At 37.9% G+C, this 26,704-nt stretch overlaps 1 protein-coding gene across 1 annotated transcript in view; it reads right to left on the reverse strand.

Moving 5' to 3' along the window:
• LOC149150784 (polycomb group protein EMF2B-like) overlaps nt 1–26,704 on the reverse strand; it is a 293,618-nt gene that overhangs the window by 46,149 nt on the left and 220,765 nt on the right. The window contains exons 14-16 of the mRNA XM_089439288.1: nt 2,202–2,257; nt 1,461–2,072; nt 1,200–1,248 (exon numbers count right to left, since the gene is read on the reverse strand). Coding sequence (XP_089295414.1) covers nt 1,200–1,248; nt 1,461–2,072; nt 2,202–2,257 — 717 coding nt within the window. The remainder of the gene's footprint in view (nt 1–1,199; nt 1,249–1,460; nt 2,073–2,201; nt 2,258–26,704) is intronic.

A 26,704-nucleotide genomic window follows, 5' to 3' on the forward strand; every position in this document is an offset into this window, starting at 1 on the left:
TGACATCTTCGGCCTTTACCACCATACCTTTGACATATCTTTGTCATAGTTTTATATGTATGTTCTAATTTTATGCTTATGTAGGTCTCTCTACGAGTTGTGCTTGAACTCCCACACCACACTCATACTAGCCATACTCTCCAATCCCATTGACCTACCTCTGTGGTCATTCGTAGCACATAAATAAAATTATCTTATCTTATCTAATTTAACACAGCATATTTTTTCCACATAGTTTTTGATGAATTTCCAATGTTATTATGAGTTAGAAGACATCTCTGAAGTCCTGGAATTGAACAGAATGACGAAGAAGGGCAAATTTAAGGAAACTTGGAACCAGTAAGGGAATTAAACATCAAAAACAGGAAATGTGATAACGAGTAGAAAAGAAAGAGAGGGAGACAGTTAAATGGAATAGGATAGAATACTTGAATATAGATGCATTGGTTTCCACTGTGTTTACGTTTTTCTTAACATTTACTTTGCTAAGGGGACTGGAAAGGAAAGAGAACAGTGCCTATATCATGAAACTGAAATGTCTAGCAAATGCCTTGGAAACATCTCACAGAAGTTTCCATTTTCAGGCCGAGCAAGGTTTCCAATGGGGTTACGGGGACATCAAAAAAATGGTACACTTCCAAAGCATTTCCATGCAGAAATAACCCCAAAGAGGAAGTTTTCGGTAACAGATCTATAAGCTTAAATATTGTCATTTTGACTGCACTATATTAAATCAGTCTCAGTTTCAACATAAGCAGCTTCTTAATTCATATTTCCTACATAAGCTATGTTTTCAAGGAGGGATAATCAAGTGAATAAATCCAAGAACAAGCCACTCTTAGAAACAAGAAAGAACATGTCTCTTTTATTCTTTGGAGTAAACCTGTTACCCTAGCTGTTTACATGTCGGACATAAAAGTTATTTTCAGAAAAGTTATAGATACTCTCAAGATGGAACCAATGTGGACATTCTGGTTCTCCAGGCTTATGTGGGAAGGGAGATCTTTTGTTGCCACTCTTTGACCTTGTGATGTACATTTCTATTGATGCATGATAAAATATATGATGCATTTGTAGAAAAGGAAAAGCAAACTATTAAACTAATTGAAACATATTAAATAAGCTTAAATGTTGTCCTTTTGGTTGCACCACATTAAATCAGTCTCAAATCGAAATTATAAGCTCCCACTTTACTTTACCTGTGCTCTGTGTGAATGAAAAAACTGTCGCTTTTGGAGAAGTATACGGCTGCAGGAATACCCAAGAATCCATATAAGAATATTAACATCGAAATGTCTAAAATCCAACAAAGAAAGCATGTATGATGTATCTGATCAAGAAAGTCACACTCTGGTTTTGGGTTCATGTTTTTTTAACAAGGCTCAACAATATCTCCATTAGTGAAACAACAAATTAACTTTCTGATTAAAACTTATAAAAGATATATGCAAGCAACATACCTTCGTGGTTCAGCTCGCTCAACAGATATTTTCCTTGTTTTTCCAAACTGCAGCCTGGGAGGTGGTGACAGGGTGCTTGCATCAGTTTGAGGACCACATTCACTAGTTCCAGGTGTCACCGTTGCAGCCAAGCATACACCATTTGATACAGAATCCCCAAATCCATGCTCGACAACTGAGGTCACTGTTTCTTGCCTTTCAGATGACAATGCAATATCTCCATTGGAGAGATTATTTTTTTTCTCTCCATCTTCCTCAAAAGAAATTATCCTTGCGTGACTAAGCTGAGGTGGTTCCTTTCTTGCAGGCAATGCCTGTGCTATAAGGCTAGCTTGTTCTTGTTCTGTGGAATTTTGTACCTCTGAATTTAATTCACCAGGTGAGCGATTATGAACAATCCTTGGTGAAGATGGCTCCTTTGATGTAAAGATACCATTTGAAAAAGGTCCAACAGAGGTGTCAAGTGAGTTCATTGCAACACAATTCGTCAAAGTATTTTGGGATCGGCATAAGCTGGCTGTTTCTGGTGAGTTTAGCTTTTCAATTTGGCAGTGAATGTATGTTCGACTAGGAACAGCTGTCTGGCGTCTCTTCAATGGGTTGAATCTTGAGCTGCAGAAAAGTGAACAAAGTAAGAAGTTGGAAAATTATGTGAAAACGTAATTTATGATTCGTCTAATGTCAGCATTTATTCCCAGCTGACTTAAAATCTCTGAAATAATATTGGGCAGTTAAATTTACCAGAAACAGAATGTTTTAAATCGAGCTTCATTGCCATCTGAGTCCAAAATGTTGCCCTGTAATCATGCAGACTGAAAATGATAAGGGAAAATCATATCATCATCTAAGCAAGCACTGAAATGATTGCAATATGAATAATCAAACCAAATTACCACCATTCATATTTCCTCATTGTGTAAGCTATAAACAACTACAACATGTCGAGAAAAAATTAATCTGTACCATAATCAGTTGCAATAGAACAGGTAGGTATTGGTATCAACTAGGTTGGAAACAATGTGCATCCCCTTTCAGGTATACTCCAGAAGATATCATAATTAAACAGAATAAATTGTATGTCATTCTCACAGTTGTCTTCAAATTAGAACCATAGTTCTCACTCTGAGGCAGAATAAAGCATAATATAATTGAAACAAAATACTGGAAAAGTCAGACAGTGGAAATGCCAATATCAATCAGGAAATCATCAACTCTTTAATAAGAGTAGAGAAGCTCAACCAAATCATCGATATATCAAACCAGAGCATGTCCTCAGGTAAAGCTTAAGTTAAAGGCATGCATACTTTACAGACCCATTTCATAGATGACTAAAAACTTCTGAACATTTAAATTTCATAACATAGTCAGCAGTGTTAGTGAAGAAATGCCTGTGGTATTTTCACATTCCAAAATCATCACTTAATTCAAGAGTATATATAAGAATGTATTAGAATATTATTCAATATTGCAACAACGATCTCTTAAATACAAATGTACAGGCTGTAAGTGGTAACGAGTGGAAAAACAACACCATGATTCTATCATCCACAAATTCATGCGTCTATTTGCCAACATGTTACGAAGTTTCTGGACAGTCACATAAACTGAGAAGTTCTCAGGTTTCTGGATGGTAATATAGTCACATCAAGCTAAATTGCTGTGAAGGTTTAGCAATGTTACAGAACAAGTAAATAACCATAATTGAACACTGAATTGGCATTTTGTGACAAGAAACATAGCAGGGTGTAATTCCCCAGACAAGGTACATTTACATAAGAAAGAACAACTTTATCAAGAACTATAAGATACATAAAAAACAAGCCAATTTGGAGACATCACAGAAAAAGGTAAGACCACACCACAGCACTGATCAGGCTTGTTATCTCCAACATCTACACACAAGACAAGTCCAATCTGCTAGGCACAAATCCTAGGGCCACTCTTTGGAAGTCCTACTGACTGTCACATCAGTAGAACCTCCCTGCACTTTAGGCCAGTTATCCTGCGGCATAATGGGAGATTCCCTAAGATCAAATTAGTCATCTGTCTATTAACACAGATCTGAAAATCACATTAGTGATTTGTGTGTTAATGATCTTCTGTAATTAAAGGGTGAGAAGACAAGTAAGAATGAGTGCCATGTCCTTTGCACAAATGGAATCAAAGCACTACGTGATGAAGAAGTTGGTAATATGAAGCAGAAATCAGCAAGTTAGGTTATACACGAACATCACCACTCAACTCAATAACATTGATGCAAAAAACTATAAGATAAGCTCATTAAGATGCTTTATCATTTATCAGTTTAAAACCAACCAGCATATGATGCAATCAATAAAGCAAATAGATCAGCAACAACCATCAAATAAAAGTAAACGCAGCCTTAATCTCCGTTGACAACCATTGATTACATCAAGGTGCAAGGAGGGCATGGGTACCATTACTGCAAAATCTAGTAGGCCCAGTGCAAAGCCCCACTAAGCAAATCTAGACCTTACGGCAACAAGAGATCGGCCATCACTGTCACCTCAGCCACCTCTCTCTAGCTCGTTAGTGGTGAATTAAATCCCACAAGGCAGGCTTCCCTATAAAGATCACCTAAGATGTTGAACAAGAATGATTTACGGTGATGCAAGGTCTAATGATTGGGAAAAGATACTAGCAGAGAATAGAAGGCTAAGATAAGTTAGTATTAAAAAAAAAACTCAATGATATGGCATGCAATGTCATATCACATCTAGAAGAAATAGCCTTCCACATATAGATCAACAAAGGGACAAGGCTATCAATTAGGAAAGCAATTTTTAGGGTAGGTAAGTGATATTTTTATGGCTGAAACATACATGGAACAGCAATAAAAGAGATGATGTCAGCCCTAATCATAGGGTTTTACCATGCAATTAATACCAAAATTTGTCTTTTTCAATTTATTAAATACAGCCCCTATCAAGAGGGAAAAAACACATCAAATAAAATTGCTATTAAATACAATTTGAAGAAAAACCCTAACCCTAACCATAGACACCTAGAAATTAGAGATAAGAGAGAAAATATGTACAAAGAAGAGGTTGATCAACACCTACTAGACTAGTGCCTTGATCTGATTGGGCACTATAGTCTTTTACGAAAAATTCTATGAAGATGGCCTTGATGAAAATGGCAAAGTAAAAACCTTTACTTAGAAACCCTAGCAACTTCCTTAGAAGATTTTAAGTTCAAGAGATGCATATAACAAAATTCTATTGAAGGATTCGAGGAAAACAATATAGCATACCATGAACAATCAAGATTTTAAGAAAACTATTGCAATTTTGACATGGCACACATGGAAACCCTAATTCACATATGATAGCATGCAAAAATGGATGAAGATCAACAACAAACTTACAAAATTCCACAAGAATCTCTTCAATCAATCCCAAAGAAGGCTACTCATGCAAAATTCCTGCTCAAAAGACAATTTGCTCCATAAAGTTACATTGCGACCAAGTAGAAAAAACAAACAATAGCTAGTGTGCACTTCCAAAAAGAAAAATGTGTGATGAATGATGATCATGAATAAGTGAGTGAGACTTCCCTCTATTTGTATGAGGGAAGCCAAGTCTCACTTCACTTTATATAGGGAGCCAATCAGTGTTATCAAAGTCGATGTCACTAACCGAAAAACACAGGTTAAGTATCGAATCAACTGATTCTTGTATGGAACCATCCAGTTTGGTTTTGTTGGAATTTCTAAGTCTAACTGTTAAAAACCCTTCATGCACTTTTTTGATTTATTTCTACCTACTTGTTCTAATTAATTAACAAGTTATTTACCATGTAAATACTGAAAATAAATGCAAGTACATGCTCAACACATTATAGATCATCAATTGAAGGAAACAAAACAAGCACACAAGTCACACCATTGTTTTTGGACCAATGTCCCCGGAAAAACCCAATGTGGGAAAACCGGTGCAGCTATCTGAGGGTTTTAATTATTAAGCAGTTTCAGAATAAAATCTAGGTGCCAAAACTGGCTCACCCAATAGAGAATAATCTCGACAATAGTACTTCTCAATCGGAAACAGATGTTCTGGCTGAAACCCCGGATAAACACTCCGACAACTCCCAACTCTAATCTGCCCCACGAAAACCCCAGCGTCATCCTCTACGGACTACGTCACCCCTTTCTGGCCCAGCGTCACCCTAGCATGCCCTGCGTCAGCCTCTGGAGGCACTGCATCAGCCATTAGGGCCTTTGTGTCACCCACGTTGGCTCTCTGAGGCACTGCGCGACTCCTGGCTGTCTCTGCGTGAGCCTTGGCTGCCTCTACGTGAAACTCTAGCTGGCTCTGCGTCCCTCTCTCTCGACTTCTGCGCTGATCCTCCTGATACTATCTTTGCCTCTCTGCTTCTGTATTCACTGCCCCTTGACTGCAACTCTGATCACTCTATCGATTTCCTCAACGAACCTTGCCCTAGAAAATCAAAATCTTGATCAACTCTATGTGTTCCCCAAGTGACCCTCAAGCCTCCTCTTATACTTTTCTCGTTGACAATTCAACGACCAAGATTAAGTCCCTAATCAATGGCTAAGATTAACTCTGGCTTGATCCATGACTTTTGGACCCTTATAACACAGTTTTATATTAATTCACATTAATATTTTATTTTCCCTAAGTTTAGACTTAGGGACTCCATTAAAAATATTAATTATTTTAATATCTCCCAAACTGTTTAGAATCTGTCCAAACCATTTCTGGGCATTGGAGATCTCATATGCTTTAGCCTCTCCACCAATTTTTTTGGCTAGAGCACATCCGATGCTACTCCAAATCAACAGGTTTTTTCACAGAACCGGCCAGTGCGATACCAAACCGACCAGTGTTGTACAATGCTACCAAGGACCCTTTGAATGCAATTTATTGAAAACAAAAACAACAATAATTTATGAGTGGGGAAGCCTAGTATTTGACCATATTTTGCTAATAATGCGAAACAATTAATGGTAATGTTAAATTCTTTAAGTAAAAGTGACATTCTACTCTATCTTTCATTTTCATCCCTTTTACTTAAATTTTTAACATTGCCATTAACTGACTCAAGATGTTAGATAGTGCTTCAGACCTCACTGGATTTCATATTGAGAAAGTACAGTATTAAATGCCACTCAAAATCCAACAGACTTAACAGTTTTTCAAGATTTCAGGATTGGAGGGATTGCAATGTTTCCATTGGATTTTGTCATGTACAACGGTATGGAACTAGCATTTAATCTAAGAGCACCAAGTCCTCAATGTACGTTCATGTTAGTGGCATTGATTATTGAACTCCCCTATCATGACCCTACTCAAACAAAATCTTGACTTGACATGCTAAGCTTTTTCTATCTTATTTTAATGCTTAAAGGGTGATATTGATGACAAAGGTCCCAATATAGGCAATGATTTGATGACATGTAAGTATTTGTTGTAAAATTATTTTTCTTGGATGTTAGAGGCCATCTAGGGCCTGTTTGTTGATATCTTTTTTATTCAAAGATGGATTGCACTCTGTGCTATTTTGGTTATGAGCACCCTTACTTCTATTTAAATGAGAACTTTTGCTTATTTGTGTATAAATGGCCCAAATTCGTCTGGATGCACATGAATACATATATATATGTGTGTGTGTGTGTGTGTGTGTGTGTGTGTGTGTGTGTGTTTTTGTTTAAAATTTGAATTTTTTTGTGTTTTTGTTTGACCAGTTTTTTAATCCGATTTTTTTACTAATTCTTGATTTGCGGGGCTACCGATTCAGTGAATGGGATTGGTTCTGATAACATCGGTGCCAATCCCAATGACAAATAACTATCAACCCAAAGAATGGAGATGAATAATCAAGACAGATTGAAAGTAGTAAGCATGGTTTTACTCTAGGCACACTACATAAATCAATGCCTTCTAATAGTGCCCTTCTTAAATCATAAGGACTCATAGGAGGTCCTACTAGACTAGAGTCAAAGAACAACCTCCCTAGTCAAGTGTGTGAACAAAGATACAATCAAGAGTGGTCAATCATCTAGTTTCCCTTTGATTAATATTAATAGGCTCATAACATTAAATGAAAGCAAATGATTGCTAGAATGGTTAGAGTGCCTGTTAATAGATGACCCAGCTTCCTTCAAGAAGAATGCTAGATGGGTGACAACACTGACTAGAGAAATAGATGGAGAACTCTAGCATCAAGTCGTTTAAAGACCATCATAGGGTTGTTGGTTGGTTGGCTGTCAAATGAGGAAATCCCTTGTATGTGCTAAAATTATGTTAATCGACAGCGAATTTGAAGAGAATAATTTATTGTGCATGTGTATGAGATCGAACAATTTTGTTTCTGCTATTTTTATACTTTCTTTACCTATTAAAATTCCAGCAATGCTTTTATTCAGTAAATCTCTAGTTAATAAATTTATAGCAAGTGATATGCTAGGTAATAAATTGCCAGTAATTGGGGTTGATAAAAATAACATGGTATCAAAGCTTTGTCTTTGAGAAGAAGGCCAATTTCTAAGTATTTCATAGAATCTATATTCAAAAAATTAGTTGAGACTAGGGAGGCTAGACTATTTCCTATGTAGAAAAAGGTTAGTTTTCTCGAGGCCCAGTAAAATGATTAACATGTCGGTAAATTTTTATACCCAAAAAAATATTTTATTGACAAGCACTGAAAACTCAAAGAGAAATTAACAGAGCTAAGCTTCTAACAAATTATGCACAATAGACACAAGAAATCCAAGCAAATAAACTTTTACATAGAAATTACCCTGGAAAACCCCAGTGTGGGAAAAACGAGCAAAGACGGATTTTATTAGGCTTCAAAGAAAATACTCAAGAAATAATTACAGCAATAGACCAAGAGAATGTATAGCCAAAAATGGACACAAAAATCATCCCTTTCTCCTTTGCAATGGTATAGCCTGAAGTATGGCCTCCCTCCAGAAGAGTATAGTCAATTTTCTTCAGCAGATCTCAGCCCAAGGTTCAAATTCTCCTCTGACAAGAAACTCGGCCCTTATACTCAACCTCTCTCTCCTACAAACATAGCCTAGGGTTTGGCCCCTCTCTCATTGCTCAGTACAGCCATGCTAGGACCCTCTTTCTCTGAACAAGACAACTCCTCCTCTCAACACATTGGCGTTGCTTCTTCTCACCCAAATCGGCTCTCTTCTCTCTCACTCAATGTGATCTCTAATGTGTCCTTCACCCACACGTTCCAACAATTTATAATTTCTCTCATAACCCCATTTCCTCCTTGAGATCTTTAAAGAAAAGATCAAAGGCCAAAATTTGATCTTATCACTTTCTTTGATTTTGTCAAATGGAAATACTAATTTCTAATGTTATAAACTTTAGAAATCTTAGTTACAAAGACAATAAAATCTAATAAAATTGCTTATCATGATTTTCCTAAGTTTGGACTTAGGAAGAATTAGAAAGTGTATAAATAAGTAAATTTTCAAGATATCTTTCGCATTCCTGAACATGAGGGCTATGCAGAGACACCTATTTGAGCTACAATTTTAACACTCCCTCTTGCTAAGGAAGGTGTTTTGCACCACCCCCAACTTGTCCCTAAAGAATTAAAACTTTCCCTTCATCAAGGTCTTCGTAAGAATGTCTACAACCTGCTAAATTGTACGTACATATTGCAACTTCATTGTGCCTAGTGGTACTCGATCTTTGTGTTTCGACCTATCATGAAACACTAGATTTTCAAAGAGCTTGATACCACTGTGATTGTCACAATGTATCACAGTCGGCTCCAACCACTTATCAACCAACCCCATGAATAACTTATGAATCCAAATGGACTCACATGATGCCAAACATATTGCCCTGTACTCAGCCTAAGCAGAACTTAGTGCAATTGACTTTTGTTTCCTGTTGAACCAAGAAATAGCTCTAGACCCCAAGCGGAAACAACAACCTGAAGTACTTTTCCTACCAACTACACTACCTACCCAATCAACATTTGAATAACCCACTAGCTTCACTCCATCACCCTAGACATTCCCATACTCCACAATACCACACAAACACCTAAGTATGTGTTTCGCTACCACCTAGTGCACTCACTTTGGCTCAATCATTAATTGACTGTGTATTAGTAGCAAAACAAATATCCAGCCTTGTGTTGACCAGATACATAAGAGAGCCAATCAGCTACTTGCATAAATGGGGTCCACCGCCTCCGACTTGGAAGCATCAATTTTCCTCCAATTGATCACCATCGGCGTAGTAATAGGCTTGTAGTCCTGCATTCTCAATTTCTTCAAGATCTCCACAGCATACTTCCCCTATCCAACGAAGATATGCCCATTTATCTACCACATCTCCAGCCCCAAAAAGTAGTGCATCAACCCCATATCCTTCATCTTGAGCTCTGAAGCAAGATCCCATTTGCAATCTACAACGAGATTCTCTAAACCTGTAAGAAACAAGTCTTCTACATATAACACAAGAATGAGTGGCTCTCCCTTAAACAATATGTGGTAGAGGTTTGATCCAACATCACTTTTAGTGAAGCCCTCCCCAGCAAATAGTTGCCTATCCTAGAATAGCAAGCACGTGGTGTATGCTTGAGCATGTATAGTGCTCTCTTCCACCTGCAAACATGGAAATCCCACACATGCACCTCATATCCCTCCAACTACTCTATATAGACCTCCTCCTCAATCACACCATTAAGAAATGTTGTCTTGACATCCATTTGATGGATCTTCCAACCCATCTCTACAACAATCGAAATGACGACCTTGATGGAGGGGTACCTAACTACAGGGGTGAATGTCTCATCATAATCAACTCCCTCTCTTTGAGAGAACCCCTTACCCATGAATCGAGCTCTAAACTTCTCAACACTACTATCAACAGTGTTTTTGATCTTATATACATCCACCGAGATCCCACCAATGATTTCCCTTCAGATCGTGGCATAACCTCCAATACAACATTCTTCATCATGGAAGAGTACTCTTCCACCATGGCATCCCTCCACACCTGTTGCTCAAATGCCTCCTACACACAAGTCCAGGGTCCTACAATCTGTAATGGTTGTCTCCCATCTTCCTTTTCTTTTCTCGCTCTTGAACCTTTGCTACAATTGCCATTGAGCCACAACAATTTCTGAAAGCATGTCCTCCTCAAATTTCACATCCCTCTGCACCATTATCTTCCTGAGTGCAGGAATGTAGACTATGTAATCCTTTGAGGTCTTGTTATATCCAACAAAGATACCCTTCTCCACAGTAGCCTCAAGCTTCGTCCTATTCTCTAATGGAACGTGGAAATAAAACAAGCACCCAAAAGTGCGAAGATGCCCAACCTCTAGTTTCTTTCTTATGAATGCCACTTCAGGGGTCATCCTCCCCAACACCTTGTGTGGACTCTTATTTTGCAGATAAATTGTCATGTTACACACTTCTGCCAATAAAAACATATGCAGATCTTAATCATGCAGCATTGCTTTCGCTACCCCGATAATCGGTCTATTCTTCCTCTTCAATACTCCATTCCACTGGGGGCTATATGGAACTATCATCTCCCTCTTACTTCTAGAATTTGCACAAAACTCCTTGAAAACATTCGATCTGTACTCACCTCCATTGTCAAATCTAAGCACCGTGATCTTTCCACCTGTCTTATTCTCCATAAGAGCTTTAGACTCTTAGAACCAACTTAAAACATTGTCCTTGGTCTTCATAAAATAGATCCAAGTTTTCCTAACATGGTCATCTATGAAGGTCACATATTAGTTGAACCCTCCAATAAACATGGTTGGCATGGGCCTACATACATCTAAATGGATCAAGTCCAAGATCCCCTTGCACCTGTTGTCACTACACAGCCATTGCACACTTCATGGAGTTCTATAGTGAAATTAGGGAGCCTGGTCATAGCCTCCCTGAGCACTTTGAGTGCTTCATAGTGCAAGTGTGCCATTCTCCTATGCCACATCTCTTTGGTTACTATTCTTGTTGCTCACCAACTCTTTGGTTAGCTTGTTCCTTCTCACTCCAAGCACCTTTGTTGTGCTGGAGTTGGAACCTTTAGGACAAATATACACCTTTCCATCTCAAAAAATCACCACATAACCTTTGTCCTCCAAGGCTGAAACATAAATCAGATTCTTCGTCAAATTTGGAATGTATAACACATCCTTCACTAGTAGAGGCTCCCTGGATTCCATCCAAAACATAACAGTTCCATTGCTGTTGCCTGTGCTTGGCATTGTTACCAAGCTCAATGTGCAAGTCCAAACTATTATCCTCCGACTAGTAAAATAGCAGTGTTCCACAGGCATGCATTCCCCAGAGTGGGGTGCACACACCCCACGCATCCCACGTACCCAAGACAGGGGGATGCTTGGGGAAACATTTCCCCACGTCTCCCCCTGGGCAAACGTTTCCCCACGTCCCCCTTTTTGGGAGATGTGGGGCGACGCGAGGGGAACGTTTCCCTAGTGTGGTGGACGTGTCTCCCCAAAAGGGGTGCTTCTGGGTGCACCCCCTCAGAACGGGGACGCCTAGAAGCACCCCTTTCGAGGGGGGGATGCCCAAAAGCACCCCTTTGAGTTTTAAGAACGTTTAACATTCAAGCCTATGGTCCTATTATTGCTATGCAATTCATGGTAATGTTAAATTCTTTAAGTAAAAGTGGCATTCTCCTTTATCTTTCATTTTCATCCTTTTACTTAAATTTTTAACATTACCATGAAATGACTCAGGATGTTTGAGAGTGATTTTTACCTCATTGGATTTCATATGGAGAAAGTAGAATTTTAGATCTCACTCAAAATCTAGCACACTGAACATATTTTCAGGATTTCAAGACCGAGGGGGTTGCAACGTTTCCATTGGATTTTATCATGTACAAGGGTATGGAAATAGAATTTAATCAATAGAACAAGCCCTCTATGAAACTTGATGTTAGTGGCAAATCCTAAATCATGACCCTATTAAAAATTTACCCATCACTCAAACAAAATCTTGACTTGACATGCTACATTTTATCTATCTTATTTTAATGCTTAGAGGGTGATATTGATGACAAAGATCCCAATACAGGTAATGACTTTCATGATATGTAGGTATTTGTTGTAGCCTAGAGCTTGTTTGTTGATATAATTTCGATTCAAAGATGGATTGCACTCTGTGTTGTTTGGGTTATGTGCACCCTTACATGCTATATAAATGAGAAATTTTGCTTATATGTGTATAAATTGTTTGGATTCATATGGTTACACATAATTATATATACCTTTTCTTTAAAATTTGAATATTTTAGGTTTTTTGGTCGATTGGATTTTTGTTCTAGTTTCTTTACCATTTCCAATCCAGTTTTGATTGATTCTAGGTTTAGTGGGTTTTTTGATTCGATCGCTTCTTCGGTTCCAAAAACATTGGTACTTTTGTTATCCAAATTGTACAGGCTAGACGCGACTATGCTCAGGGCAAGGGTTGTCACTCAAATCCCTGCTCTCTCTGTCCTAACTATCTCCCTACAGCAAGCTATCGGGGGTAGTCTCCTATGAAATGTGAAGATGAGAGACTCATTGGCAACCAACAAGTCGGGGAGACACCACTGAATGGCCCAGCAAATTGGTAAATTTAGCAAGTCTCAATATTAGATTAGATTAATTTGAAAAGACCAATGCCTTAATGGAGTCAAATACTTGCTTTATAAAAATTATTTACCAAGTAACCTGATGAACATTTATTGCCTTAGTATGGTTCACTATCCTAAATGAGATGCAAATCCTAAGATCTAATAAGTGATTGAGCCTTCGGCTCAGTGAGTGAGCCTTCGGCCCACCTTCAGCCCACCTTCGGCCCACCTTCAGCCCACCTTCGGCCCTCCTTCGGCCCACCTTATTGCTACTGTTGAGTTTTTTCAGATTCTATAAATATTTTGGCATTATATCGGCATTATATCGGAATTTATTTGTGGCTTAGAGGGGGTACTACTTATATAATTTTGGGCCGAAGGTGGGCCGAAGGTGGGCCGAAGGTTGGCCGAAGGTTGGCCGAAGGCTCACTCACTGAGCCAAAGGTTGGCCGAAGGCTCAATCACTTAGTGAGATGTAGAATCTTGGTTTATTTCAAGTTAAATGTCTATTAGATTAATCATTTCCCTTAGTTGTTTTAAAACTGGTATTTTGAGTAGGTTATGAGAGAAAAACCAAGAAGAAGCAAGCTATAGCTTGATTAATGATCCCTTCCCTGGAGTTCTAACCACCCAATGCCTTTGGCGCTGCGGAAACTGTGGCTCTGACGACTGCAAGGTCACCGTGTTAACCACTAAAAAGGGTCTAGGCTTCGCAAGTTGGGTGAGAGAGGTGGTCCTATCTCTCTATCGACCAAGGTTATGCTTGAAATCAGGTGAATTAATGCAAAACTAGGCCTAAGATGCAAGTGCACAATATGAGTGATTAATCTTAAGGTGAGACTATTAAGGTTCTTAAGTACTTAGGGACAAATGATGATTTTCAACTTGGCACAATGAAGTACCTAAACAATAAATAATGACAATCTTCACCACAAGAGAGTGCTCAAAATAAATGGTGCCAGAAAATGTTGCCAAGATTACCAATATACAATAAACAATATCAATGCTTCCTTCAACAAATAGATAAGGATCTCTATGCGCGATTATCAAATCTTCAGAATTATAACAATGGAACTCCAATATGCCAATTAGATATACAAGAGAAAGATGGACACAATTAGAATTACTTCGAGAGTCTTCTTATCACAATTATGATTATACTTAGATTAAGTGCTTTAAGAGTGAACAAGATTGTACATCCACAAGAGATATCTATTTCCACGATATCAATGAAGAGCAATGTGTTCAATTGTCCAATAAATGATAGCAATGAGAAACTAGAGCATTAATCCACAATGCTAATTTTGAAACTGATTAGCCAATCCCATCAAACAATTACCAATTCAATTAGAGCATTTGTGTTTGTTAATGCAAATGAGAGATATGCTGATGCAAGAGTGCAAATGGATGCCAATGATGCAAGAGATGCAAAAAATGCAATGAAATGCAAAATGGGACAGGCGACCAATGATTGCAGCAATAAGAAATGCACCCAATTCAACGAGAAAATACTTATACAAGATGCAAGGAATAAATTTCAAATGAAATTAGATGACATTTAACACTTTTGCCACCACTGTAATTTTTATATCAGACTTTTTTGCAGTATATATCAGACGTCAAGTTATTATAGCAGAATTCACAAATGACCAAGTAATGCAAGCCCAATAAGTGCAAATGATAAAACAATCAAAAAACATGACTGCTAGCTTGCCCTTATACCACTGCTATGTTATTTTACCACTATTGTAGGTGAATTTATATGGTTGTAGCAAACATATCAGATCTGGAAATTAACCTAACAGTCCACAAAAATTCACTTATGTGCATCTAAATTGACTTTAGATTAACTCTTAATGCCTTAGGTGAATTATTTAGTAAATTTAGGCTTATTTTAAATGTGTTTAAACTTTAGGCCCTCAATATGCTCGTCATAAAATGCTTCAGAATTCAAAATGAGAGGAGTAACAAGAATGAAGGATTATACATCCACAAGAGATATCTATTTCCATGCTATCGATGAAGAGCAATGTGTTCAATTGTCCAATAAATGATAGCAATGAGAAACTAGAGCATTAATCCACAATGTTACTTTTGAAACTGATTAGCCAATCTCATCAAACAATTACCAATTCAACTAGAGCATTTGTGTTTGTCAATGCAAATGACAGATATGCTGATGCAAGAGTGCAAATGGATGCCAATGATGCAAAAAATGCAGTGAAATGCAAGATGGGGCAAGCAAGAGACCAATGATTGCAGCAATAAGAAAAGAACCCAATTCAACGAGAAAATGCTTATACAAGATGCAAGGAACAAATTTCAAATGAAATTAAATGACATTTAACACTTTTGCCACCACTGTAATTTTTAAATCAGATTGCAGTATATATCAAGACCTCAAATTATTATAGCAGCATTCAAGAAATGACCAAGTAATGCAAGTCCAATAAGTGCAAATGATAAAACAATGATAAAATATGACTGATAGCTTGCCTTTATACCACTGTTATGTTAGTTTACCACTATTGTAGGTGAATTTATATGGTTGTAGCAAACATATCAGATCTGGAAATTAAACCAACAGTCCACAAAAATTACTTATGTGCATCCAGAGTTGCGGGGGAGCGCTCCCCCCCCCGGTCGCTCCCGCTCCCAATCCGCGCTCGGGCGGGAGCAGCTCGGGAGCGCGCTCCCAATAAAAAAATTTCCGCTCCCTGCCAACATCGGGAGCATCGCTCCCGGAGCGAAAATTACAGCGATTTGGCCGATGACGGGAGCGATCCAGCAGAACAACTAAAAAATAAATAAATAAATAAATCGCGGACGCCAAAAAAAAACAAATTTAAAAAAAAAAAAAATTATGTTTTAAAAACACAATGGGTTAAAAAAAATTTCATTATCACTTGAATGAGAGCAAGAGCAAAGGAGCGAGGAGAAGCGAGGAGCAAAGAGCAAGCCTGCAAAGAGGTAAGTAACTTAGTAATTTAGTTAGTTTAATTTAGTTAGGTAGTAATTTAGTTAGTTTAATTTAGTTTATTTAGTTTATTAACTATATTTAGTCAAAAAATCATAAATATAAATTAAATTAAATTAATTTGCAGATGCAAAAGCCTACAAATATCAAACATCATGGACCTGGCCATATTTCTTGGCATTTTCCTCTTCTTGGTCCCTTTTATGGTTATTATGGTGTTGGAGAGTAGGAAACGGAGGGGCCAAAATGAAGAGGGGGATGAAGAAGCTGGAGAAAGTGGATTTGATGAAAACCCCGGTGAGGAGGAGCTGGAGGAGGGTGAACATGACTCTCAAAAAACTAAACAAGACCAAACCCCATTGTGGAAATATGTTAACAGGCCTGAAGCAGGGAGAGGGGGTGGAACCACTAAATTTCATTGCCCCCATTGCAACAATGATTACACAGGTTCATACACCCGTGCCAGAAAACACCTCTGCGGGAAAAGGCCATGGGATGGAGACAAACAAATAGGAATCAAAACTTGTCCAGCGGTGTCAGCAACGGATAGAGCCAAATACACAAGGGAAGAGGAGGAAGCCCAATACAAATCAAAAAAATCAAGGGGTTTCTTTGAACCAAGCTCACAATCACAAGCAAAAGAACTCCTTCAGCATCCTCCCAAGGCAATGGATATGGAGGCACAGGGTCATCAGCGTTAAGGCGTAGAACCATATCAGATTTCCTTGATGAGGGGTGTAGGAATGATGTGGATTCAAAGGTTTACAGGTTTCTCTATGCATGTGAGATACCATTCAATGTTCTTCGCTCACCTTATTGGCACAAAATGGTTTCTGCCATAAATGATGCCCCTAAAGGATACAAGAGCCCTAGGTATGACAAGGTAAGAACCGTTGGACTTGATCATGAAAAAGCAAAAATATCACATTCTTTGAATAGAATGACAAGTTCTTGGACTGACCATGGGATGTCCATTGTATCTGATGGATGGACAAATGTAAAAGGCAAGCCATTGATAAGTGTTCTTGGTGTGTCTGTTAGTGGTGCCATCTTTCTAACTGCACATGATTACTCAGACAAGTTCAGGACCGCCATCAACATTGCAGAAACATTACTTGAAACAATTGACCGTATTGGGCCATACAATGTCATCCAAGTCATCACTGATAATGCTCCTAATTGTAAGGCAGCGGGAGCAATTATTGAGGATAAATACCCCAACATATTTTGGTCTGGATGTTTGGTTCACACATTGAACCTTCTGATGCATGATGTTGTCAAGAACAAAAATGCACAATACAAATGGATTGGTGATTTGTACAAGAAAGGAAAACAAATGATAAAATTTATTACAAATCATAGCAATGCCCATGGCCTTTTCCGCAGTCACTCGAGATTAGAGTTGTTGAAGATTGCGAAGACCAGATTTGGTAGCTATTACCTCACCTTCAAGCGCCTTTTGAAGGTAAGAGAGTCATTGGCTAGCATGGTATCAAGTCCACATTGGCAGGTATTAAAGGAAAGGGCTACAAATGCAGCTGACAGGCAAGGTTTTGAACTGGTGGAGGAGGCCGCTCTTGATGGTTAGTTTTGGACAAGTGTGAGGCAAGTATTGGATTTCACCAAGCCCATTTATCACATGATTTGGTTTGCAGATATAGACAAACCAGTGATTGGCGAGGTGTATGAGCAGATGGATACCATGTTGGGGCAAATAAAAGATATTGTTCATAACAGAGATCCTGACTTGTACAAACAGATTCACGATTGTGTGTGTGAATGGTGGAATAGACTTAATCTTCCACTACATTGCTTGGCGTATATCCTTACGCCAAAATACTACTCTACATCTTGGTTGGGCCAACCCGCACCAGGGAGTGGGATTAGGACCAAACCCCATTTAGATGCAGAGGTAACTAGTGGATATTTGCAAGCATTAGAAAAGTTGATACCTGATAGGGAGGAATGTGCAGTTGTGCACCTTGAAATAGGAAAATACTTCAGTGACACTGGTTTGTTTGGTACCTTCCATGTAATGGAATACAGAGACAGATTTGATGCTCTCACATGGTGGGAAACATATGGCGACCATGGACTTTTGCCAAAATTGGCGAAAAATGTTCTATCACAGGTTGTGAATACTTCTTCTGCAGAGACTCAGAGAGGTGTTGGAGCACCTACAGCTTCATACACAATGTGAAAAGAAATAGACTCAATGAAAACCAAGCAGAAAGCTTGGTTTATGTGCACTACAACTTGAGGTTGTTGAGTCATTACTGTGATCGGGCATATGAGGATCCCACATATAAAAGTTGGGACAATCACCCAGAGGATGACAATTTGGAGGATGGTATAGTGCATCTTGAAGAACTGGAAGAGGAACTTATAAGGGATGAAGATGAAGCAACTGCAGCTGCAGCAGCCATGCCACCTCCACCATCCAGTAGCAATGCTCGAGGTCCGAGTCTTGTTCCTTTGCTGTCGCCACCTCCATCTACACCCTCACGTGGACGGCATGTGCCTTCTAGTTCTGGTCGTCGGTTTGTGCGGGAGACTCCTAGAAGACCACTGCGACTTGCTTATACTCCTGGAGACTCTCGTGGCAAGGGCCACATGTAGATTTACAGTTTACTTGTCTTTTCTAGTTTCTATTAGTTTTCATAATTGTTGAGTCTTGAGTCCTTGACTCTTGACTCTTGACTCTTTCATATCATAATGATATTTTTTGTAAACAATATATGACTGTGACAATGAAAATTTGAAATTTGAAGTTGGCAATTATAACTCATTGGTAATGATTGTGAATTAAGAATATGATGCTTTGTGAAAGACTAAAGTTGTTTCATTTCATTTCATTATTCATGTTTCATTTTATAACATTTCATTTCATGTTAACAGTTAGAAGTTAGGACTTAGAAATATCTAAGATATTATTTCTTGTAATGGTTAAACTTAGCTTACAAGTACAACTTTGGTGATCAATGATGATAAATGTTATATACTGAAATTTCAATTTTGAAAGCTTGAAGTTGAAACTTTAAGATTGAATTTGATAAATCATGATTCACGAGACTCAACATGTTGCAGTTGTAATATGTATTTTACTAACTTGTGGACATGGTTGATGAAGATTATAACTTCTAGAATCTAGATGATTGATGTGATATGGTTCAATGATCAATTTATGGCTTTTTATGTTTTTTATATCTAATTCATCATTCTACATGTTTTTGCTGACATATATGTATCAAAAATTAAAAAATATAAAAAATATATATATTTTTAAAAAATCACTCCTGGATTCGCTCCCAAACCGGGAGCTTCTGAAAATGGTCGCTCCCGCTCCCGTTTTCGCTCCCGCTCCCGCTCCCAAGTAACATTGTGTGCATCCAATTTGACTTTAGATTAACTCTTATTGCCTAAGGTGAATTATTTGGTAAATTTAGGATTATTTTAAATGTGTTTAAACTTTAGGCCCTTAATATGCCCTTGTCATAAAATGCTTCAGAATTCAAAATGAGAACAGTAATAAGAATGAAAGATTAGAGAGCAAACCAAAAGGCCTAGTGGCCTTGTTGAAGGTTAGAAAGGCTCCCAATGAACTTGGCTATCTGCAATCACCAAATGTTCATTGACTATCTGTAATCACCAAGTTAGCTCTAGAATCGTTGCAAAACCAAAAGTTAGAGATGAAATACTAATGCAAAGTCAACCAATGACTGAAAAATGGTTGAATGAGGGATACGACGAGAGGCTAGGGCTAGGAAACAACAACACTAGAGCTAGAAAGGGAAAGTTAAAGGCTAGAAGGCCCAAGCAAGGGAAACGATGAGGGGCAAGGGGTCTATTAGACCCACAGCTAAGGGAAATAAGCCCCTTCGGGCTAACGTAGGGCAAGAGAAGGTCCTAAATGGGTCTGCGGCTAAGGGAAAGGCCTTTTAGGGCCTGCAACAAGGGGGTGATGGGAGGCCAAGAGGGCTAGAGGCCCTCTAGCGGCCACGGCAAGGGCTAAGGAGAAGAGTTGAGGGCCAAACAAGGCAGCCCAAAGCTGTGGCTAGGCCAAAAGAAGGGGGCCTAGATTATCCAAAGAGATCAAAGAGAAGCTCAATAGCTTCTTTATATAGAGAAACACCTCCAAGTGGAAAATAACCGCTAGTTGGTTTGATCCTTGTCAAAATAATCTCGACCGTTGAAAATAACTTTATCATCTTTTAATCTCCACCGTCGAATTTTTTATTTTGAGGGAAAATTTGAATTTCTCTTAAAAACCATTTTTTATTACTCCAAACATAAATATTTTGGATTAATTTCCTCAAAATTTTGACTTTGACTTAACCACTAAAGTCCAAGGGCTCAAATTTTCTTAAAATGTCCATTTTTCCCTTAGTGGGGGGCTTCCAAAATTTGACTTCTTTTTGACATACGAATTTTTTTTTTTTTTTTCCACTTTGAGCGAAATTAATTTCTCTATAATTATTTTTTGACTCAAAATTAATTAATTTTCTAGCTTAGGATTTTTATTTAATTTAGCCAGAAAAATTAATTAATTGACTCTAGAGGGGATTAACGATTTTTTCCACACTCAAATATTTTAGCCATGGTGTTTGACTGCGAGGGGCCATGCACTAAAATATATTTACATCAAATAATTTCAAATTCAACCCTTAGAAGTGGAAACACACATTTAGACTACACCCTCAATAATTTACCCAATTCTGTGACATAATATGATCTAATACGAAACCAAGTGTGTTTGTAATAAAATAATTTAGCCATGTTGTTTGACTGCAAGGGACCATGCACTAGAATTTTCCCAAACACACTCTTACAATAGACTCGATATAACACTAGGACTCACCTAAGACCTTGTCAACAAATTTCACCCTAGCTTTGAGGTTTAATATAGAAGAAAAACTTTGTCGATTAGGCGTGTTTACAAACACACATAATATGGGGAGGCTAAAAAACTTCCTAGGATGAAATACTTTGCCAAAATCAGAGGCTTACCTAAGTGTTGGTACATAATTAAATGGTCATACTAGCATCATTTACAATAAAACTTGCAGAAATTGGGTTTACAATGATATAATCATGTTGGTTGATGACTTTGATCTTTGAAAAATTCTCGACTTCCTCGTACATTGCTTTCTCGTAACGTTGACCAAATTGTGTATAACAAGTATCTACTATAGTCTGTTTTTCTTAGTACTAATTAGCTTCTAGAATGATGAACGATGAATTTAAAATTTAAATCAATTTATATTTTAGAATGGTGAATGATAGATTTAATTTTTAAATCAATGTAAATTCTAGAATGATGAATAATGAAAATGGATCAATGTATTTCATTGTTGATATCGTGGTGTATGGATGAATGATAAGTATGAATGATGCATCTACTAGTATGAACGACGAATATGAATCTATGTATTTCATTGTTTAATTCAATTATGTATGGATCAATATATTTATGCTTTCATTATTGAATATAAATTTGAAATATATATATATATATATATATACACACACACCCGACATCTCGCGGTCCCCCCTAAATTTCCCTAAAATTTGAGGGTACTCCCACACGTCCCTTTTATGCGTCTCCCTGCTCCCACGTCCCCCCTTCCCAAAGTCTTCGTAGAACATTGTAAAATAGTCTCGCACTCCAATCAAGTGACATGAAGCCCTATTGTCAATATAATGCACGATGGTGTTTGTTGAACAAGGGAGACACACAATGAGTGAGAACTCATACTCAAATCTAGCTGCAAACTCGTCCATCTGAGACATAGCAGTGACCTACTTCTTTTGTTTTCCCTTTTTCTAGTTAGGGGGCTAGCTGCAAAATGTCCTAGCTGGTGGCAAGAAAAGCATTTCACTTTGCTAGCATCGAACTTCATTTTATTGCCCTTCGAGTTAGCTCCTTTAGTGGATCATTTCTTGGCCTTTCCCTTGCCCTTAGAGGTTAGGACCAAATTCTCTTCCTCCTCTCCCTTCTTCTTTTCGTCTCCACGCTAAGACCCTTCTTGGATCTCCTCTTGTGTGAAATCATACCACAACATTTCTCAAGTAGGAAGATGCTCTTGTCCTGTGATGCATTTTAAAACAACATCCCATTGCTTTGTACAGCCATTCAAGGCTATACGCACCAGTTCAAATTCAAGGATTGTCTGCCCTACAACTGCCATATCATCTTGCACCTGCATGAGCTTCATAAAGAAGGAAGCCACATTCTCTCCCTTGTACATCTTGGTGCCATAGAGCATATCCTCTAGCACCATCGTCTAGTTTTGGTTGTCACTCCGATACAGTTTGGTGAGTGCATCCCACATCTCTTTGGAAATCTTTTTGTCACACGAATAGGGAATCAGGTGATCTATCACCTTGTCGAAGATAATCCTCTATTCCCTTACTTGTTTCACCTCATCGAGATCTAGCGCAACAGGATCTAACCTTGGCACAACCACCATGAAGTTAGCAAAGCTCCATAACATGTTCTCCCTGAGAACAATTGTGATCCGAACTTTTCACTGAGGATAGTTTGAGTCTCCTTCTAATGTGTCTTCATACCTGACACAAGTTGCCATGGTAAATCAAACCCTTGAAGAATTGTTTGCTAAAAACCATAGAAAGACCACGAACCCCTTTAAGCTTAAACTTGTGTAATACTTGAATTTCTCTCAGAGGCCTTTTTCTCCATGTTAGGGTTCTCTACGCCCAACAAAATGATTAATGTGCCAGTGACTTTTGATACCCATAATTTTATTTTACTAAAAACACAGAAAACTCAAATCTGAAATCTACACAAAATTAACAGAATTGAGCTTCTAACAAATTATGCACAACAGAAACAAAAAATCCAAGCACATAAAGTTTTAGAAAGCATTTACCCTAGAAAACCCTAATGTGAGGAAAAACCAGCAAACAGGGATTTCATTAAGCTAGAAAATACTCAGGAAATAATTACAGTAGCATATCCAAAGAGTGTGTTAGGGCCTATAAATATAGTAGTCCAAGAGTGTGTTAGGGCCTATAAATATAGTAGTCCAAGAGTGTGTTAGGGCCTATAAATATAATAGTCCAGGTATGGTTATTTATCCATTTATCCCACAGGGATATTGTAAATTATTTTTCATTTTAAATTTTTAGTCTTCAGAAAAGAAAAACATAAAAGAAAAGACAAAATATAAAAAGGAAAAAATAAATAGCGCGCTAGTTCAAATGTCATTGTTTATTAAAAAGTTTGTTTTAAAAGTTTAGAATAAAGTTGATATGGCGTTTGTCGTTTTTAATAAAACAAATGCACTTCCCGACGGCTGCGACCGTCCCTGTCGAGATCAACGGCGGGGACAACGTTTGGACCCCCCCCCCCCCTCCTCGAGCTTTCGGGACTTAACGAAAGGGAGGGGCCTGAAACGCAGTTTCCAAATATACCGCCATAGCTACATGTCCACTCACAAAGTTTTCGAGGGTCCCCTCTTGATACCATTTACCACTCCTGCCCCCCCTCAAAAACCACCATCTGATGCTCCCTTCCTCCAGTTCATTCCCACACTATCCACCCATGCCATTTGTCACTCATCCATTTGTCCACATCACCTACCCCCACATCATGTAATAGTTAGTTTTTAAATCTCACGCCAACGTATAAATTTCCCATTAATGTCCATGCTCCAAAAATGGTAACAATCCCATTAAACGCCCTCAAATTCTGTTATAAAAATCCCGCCTCGAACTGCAAATTTCCCTTTTGACAATTGTTTGATTTACGTAGGTTCAGCTTAAAGAATCTCTGAAGACTACCAGCCCCTCTGCAAAGTGATCTATTTCTGAAAATCTCAATTAACCAGTTCATTACAGCCCAGTAACTCTATTTCCCAATTTTCCCATTCAAATTAAGATGTCTCTGCATAAAGGAAAGGGAAAGATGCCTGATGAGAATCCTATGGTACCCCATGTCCCTGATTTAGATAAGATTCCTTTAATTGATACTCAGTACAAGATAGTAGAAAATCAATGTGAGTTTGATCTATATGAGTTGCATAATTGGGCAAAACAGAAATATTTAGACCAGAGTGATGATTTAAACATCTGGGAATCATTTCTACCCCAACTTACTCTTCCCCAAACTCATATTTTCCATGAATTCGCTACCTAGGGTCATCTCAGGTACCTCCCCAGCCAGAAAGCAGTAATTGCTCAGAACAAGGAAGTCTTGTTTTCAATTACCCCAGAAAGCATTTGCCAAGCCCTTCAGATAAATCCCCAGACCTCTTTACATCCCTTTTCTACTGATGCATTTATGGAGATATACAAAAGCTTACTTTCCCCCAGCGAGCCCATATATCTGAATGTTTTATGCCTAAGAAATCTGAATTGCCAAGAACAAAACCCCCATACTTTGCTTCTATCTTCCCTAAGATGTCAAGAAAAGTCATTTCCATGGTTACTTGTTTATTGGGTTATCATATAGACCAATGGGTTGATGTAGTAGTGTTAGGATTTTTATCAGTTTTTGCAGTTGGTCGGAAGCCTTCAATTCTTTTCAATTACAATCAGTTCTTATCAGATGTTATACATGAGCAGTTTCTCAAGTTCATAGTTGAAGGTATGTTCAAACAACAATCAATTTTAGTATATCTGATGTTATTTTACCAGGCAGACAAGTTCAAGGTCCAATTACAAAAGATGGATGATCAGGGTACCCCATTATCATTCATTTAATGGACATCTTTAGTCAGAAAAAAACTCGGAGGATTATTCATTTATAGATTTTGTGGATAAGTTTCTACATACATCCTTGTGTCTACTCAGCAGTGGCGTTATACCAAGAATTTCACTAGAGATCAAGAAGGTTTTGCATCTTTCAGAATAGTGAAAAGTTGGAGACTGGTATTTATAGAAGAATTATACAGAAATTAGAATCTAGGGGTGTGAGCTTCCTCCCTATAGATTGCGAGTGTTTGTGTCAGTGATAATCTTTGCCCTGGAATATGCTAGACAGATGTTAAATATGGATGAATTGCACTATGTATCAAATAAAAAGAAGGCACATTTTAAATTGAAGGCAAATATTGGGCCTTGTATTGTAAATACTAGAGTGACAGCAAAAGAAGTGGAGGAAATATTAAAGTAGATAAAATTTAAACCAAGCTTCACATGGTCTTATGATCCTTTGCGGATAATTTCAAAGCTGAGAGTTGAGCAAAAGAGCACTCCATATGCATATACACCTAGGTCAGAGATAGACTAGTATGCTAATTAGGAAGTTGAAGAGCAAATAGTCAGTCAATCATCTCTGCAAACTCCTATTCCAAAAGACAAAGAAATCAAGAGGCTAAGGGAAAGTATGTCCCCTACAGATTCAGAAGCTCAAGCTACAGATTTTTGTGTTTTCAAGAGAAGGAAGAAGGATTCAAAGACCACTACTAAGATTGATAGTAATACTGATCCTCAAGTAATAAATATTCAAGAAGAATCCCCAATTGAAAAGGATTTGCAAGAGCAGAGTACAATTGTTTTGACAGGTACTCCTACCACTTCTTTCCCATATGTATAGGAGACAACTAAGTCTCCTATCTCTTCTATATCGTAGATTCCAGCACAATAGAGTATTTTTGCAAGATACAGGAAGATCAAATTGAAGAATGAAGCTTTGATGGTTTCAACATATTTAGAGTTTTGGAAGCAAACTGCAACCACCCAACACAGATTGCTATCTACATTTGACACAGAAAAGGGGCAGTTCCAAATGGCCTTTTTGGAACCTACAGTGCCAACCCCCAGAAGTGTAGAAGATTACAAGGCCTCAACATTTTCTATTGATACCAAGAAGGTTCATGCAATAGATCATAAGCAAGCAGGTGAGATGATTTACTCACACTGACCAATTCAGCGATCGATGCCTCCAAGTTACAAACATCTCTAAATAATATGCACTCACAGTTGAAGATTGAAAGAATGTTTTCTCTGGCTAAAGACATTGTAATTAAAACCTTAGAAGATTTAATTATCAAACTAGGATATGATCATAGTGATGTCAAGGCAGTCGAGGAGATAATTAAGAACAAAAATGCAGATATTCAAGCCCTCAGGAAACAGCTTAAACTTCCAACAACAGAGCACCCTCAAGCTAAAAAAGTAACCAATCTGGAAAGTGGAAAAAGAAAAGTTGTTCAAAATAGTAGTTGAACAGAATGTTCAAATCCAGAACAAGACATTGAAGCACTATTGAAGGAAAGGGAACAATTGGAAGTAGCAGGTACATCAATAGCAAGTACATCAGCAGAAGGTAAATCAACACAACAAACAACACAAGCATCAACTGCAAATTCTTTTGAGAATCTAGCCCAAGCTTTAGGAGAATTGTCATTAACAAATAAGGAAATGGCGAAGTTAACAGCAGCACTCACAAAGATGGAGCAAAGAAAGATCAAAGCAGACAACGCATACCTAGCAGAGGTACAAAAGAATTTTAAATTAATTCAACAAATTCAAAAATATGAAGATCAGTCCCTTACAACTCAAATGTTAGCAGAAGCCAAGCACAATATTTGGCACAATATTAATGCAAATATTACAAAATTGTGGCCATCTATTCAAATCATTTTTGAACAAGAAGAGTTGGTGCATAGAGTTAA

Source organism: Pinus tabuliformis, chromosome 9 (genome assembly GCF_031772625.1).
Source record: "Pinus tabuliformis cultivar Carrire ecotype Pingquan chromosome 9, CPIR1, whole genome shotgun sequence".
Lineage (NCBI taxonomy): Eukaryota > Viridiplantae > Streptophyta > Pinopsida > Pinales > Pinaceae > Pinus > Pinus tabuliformis.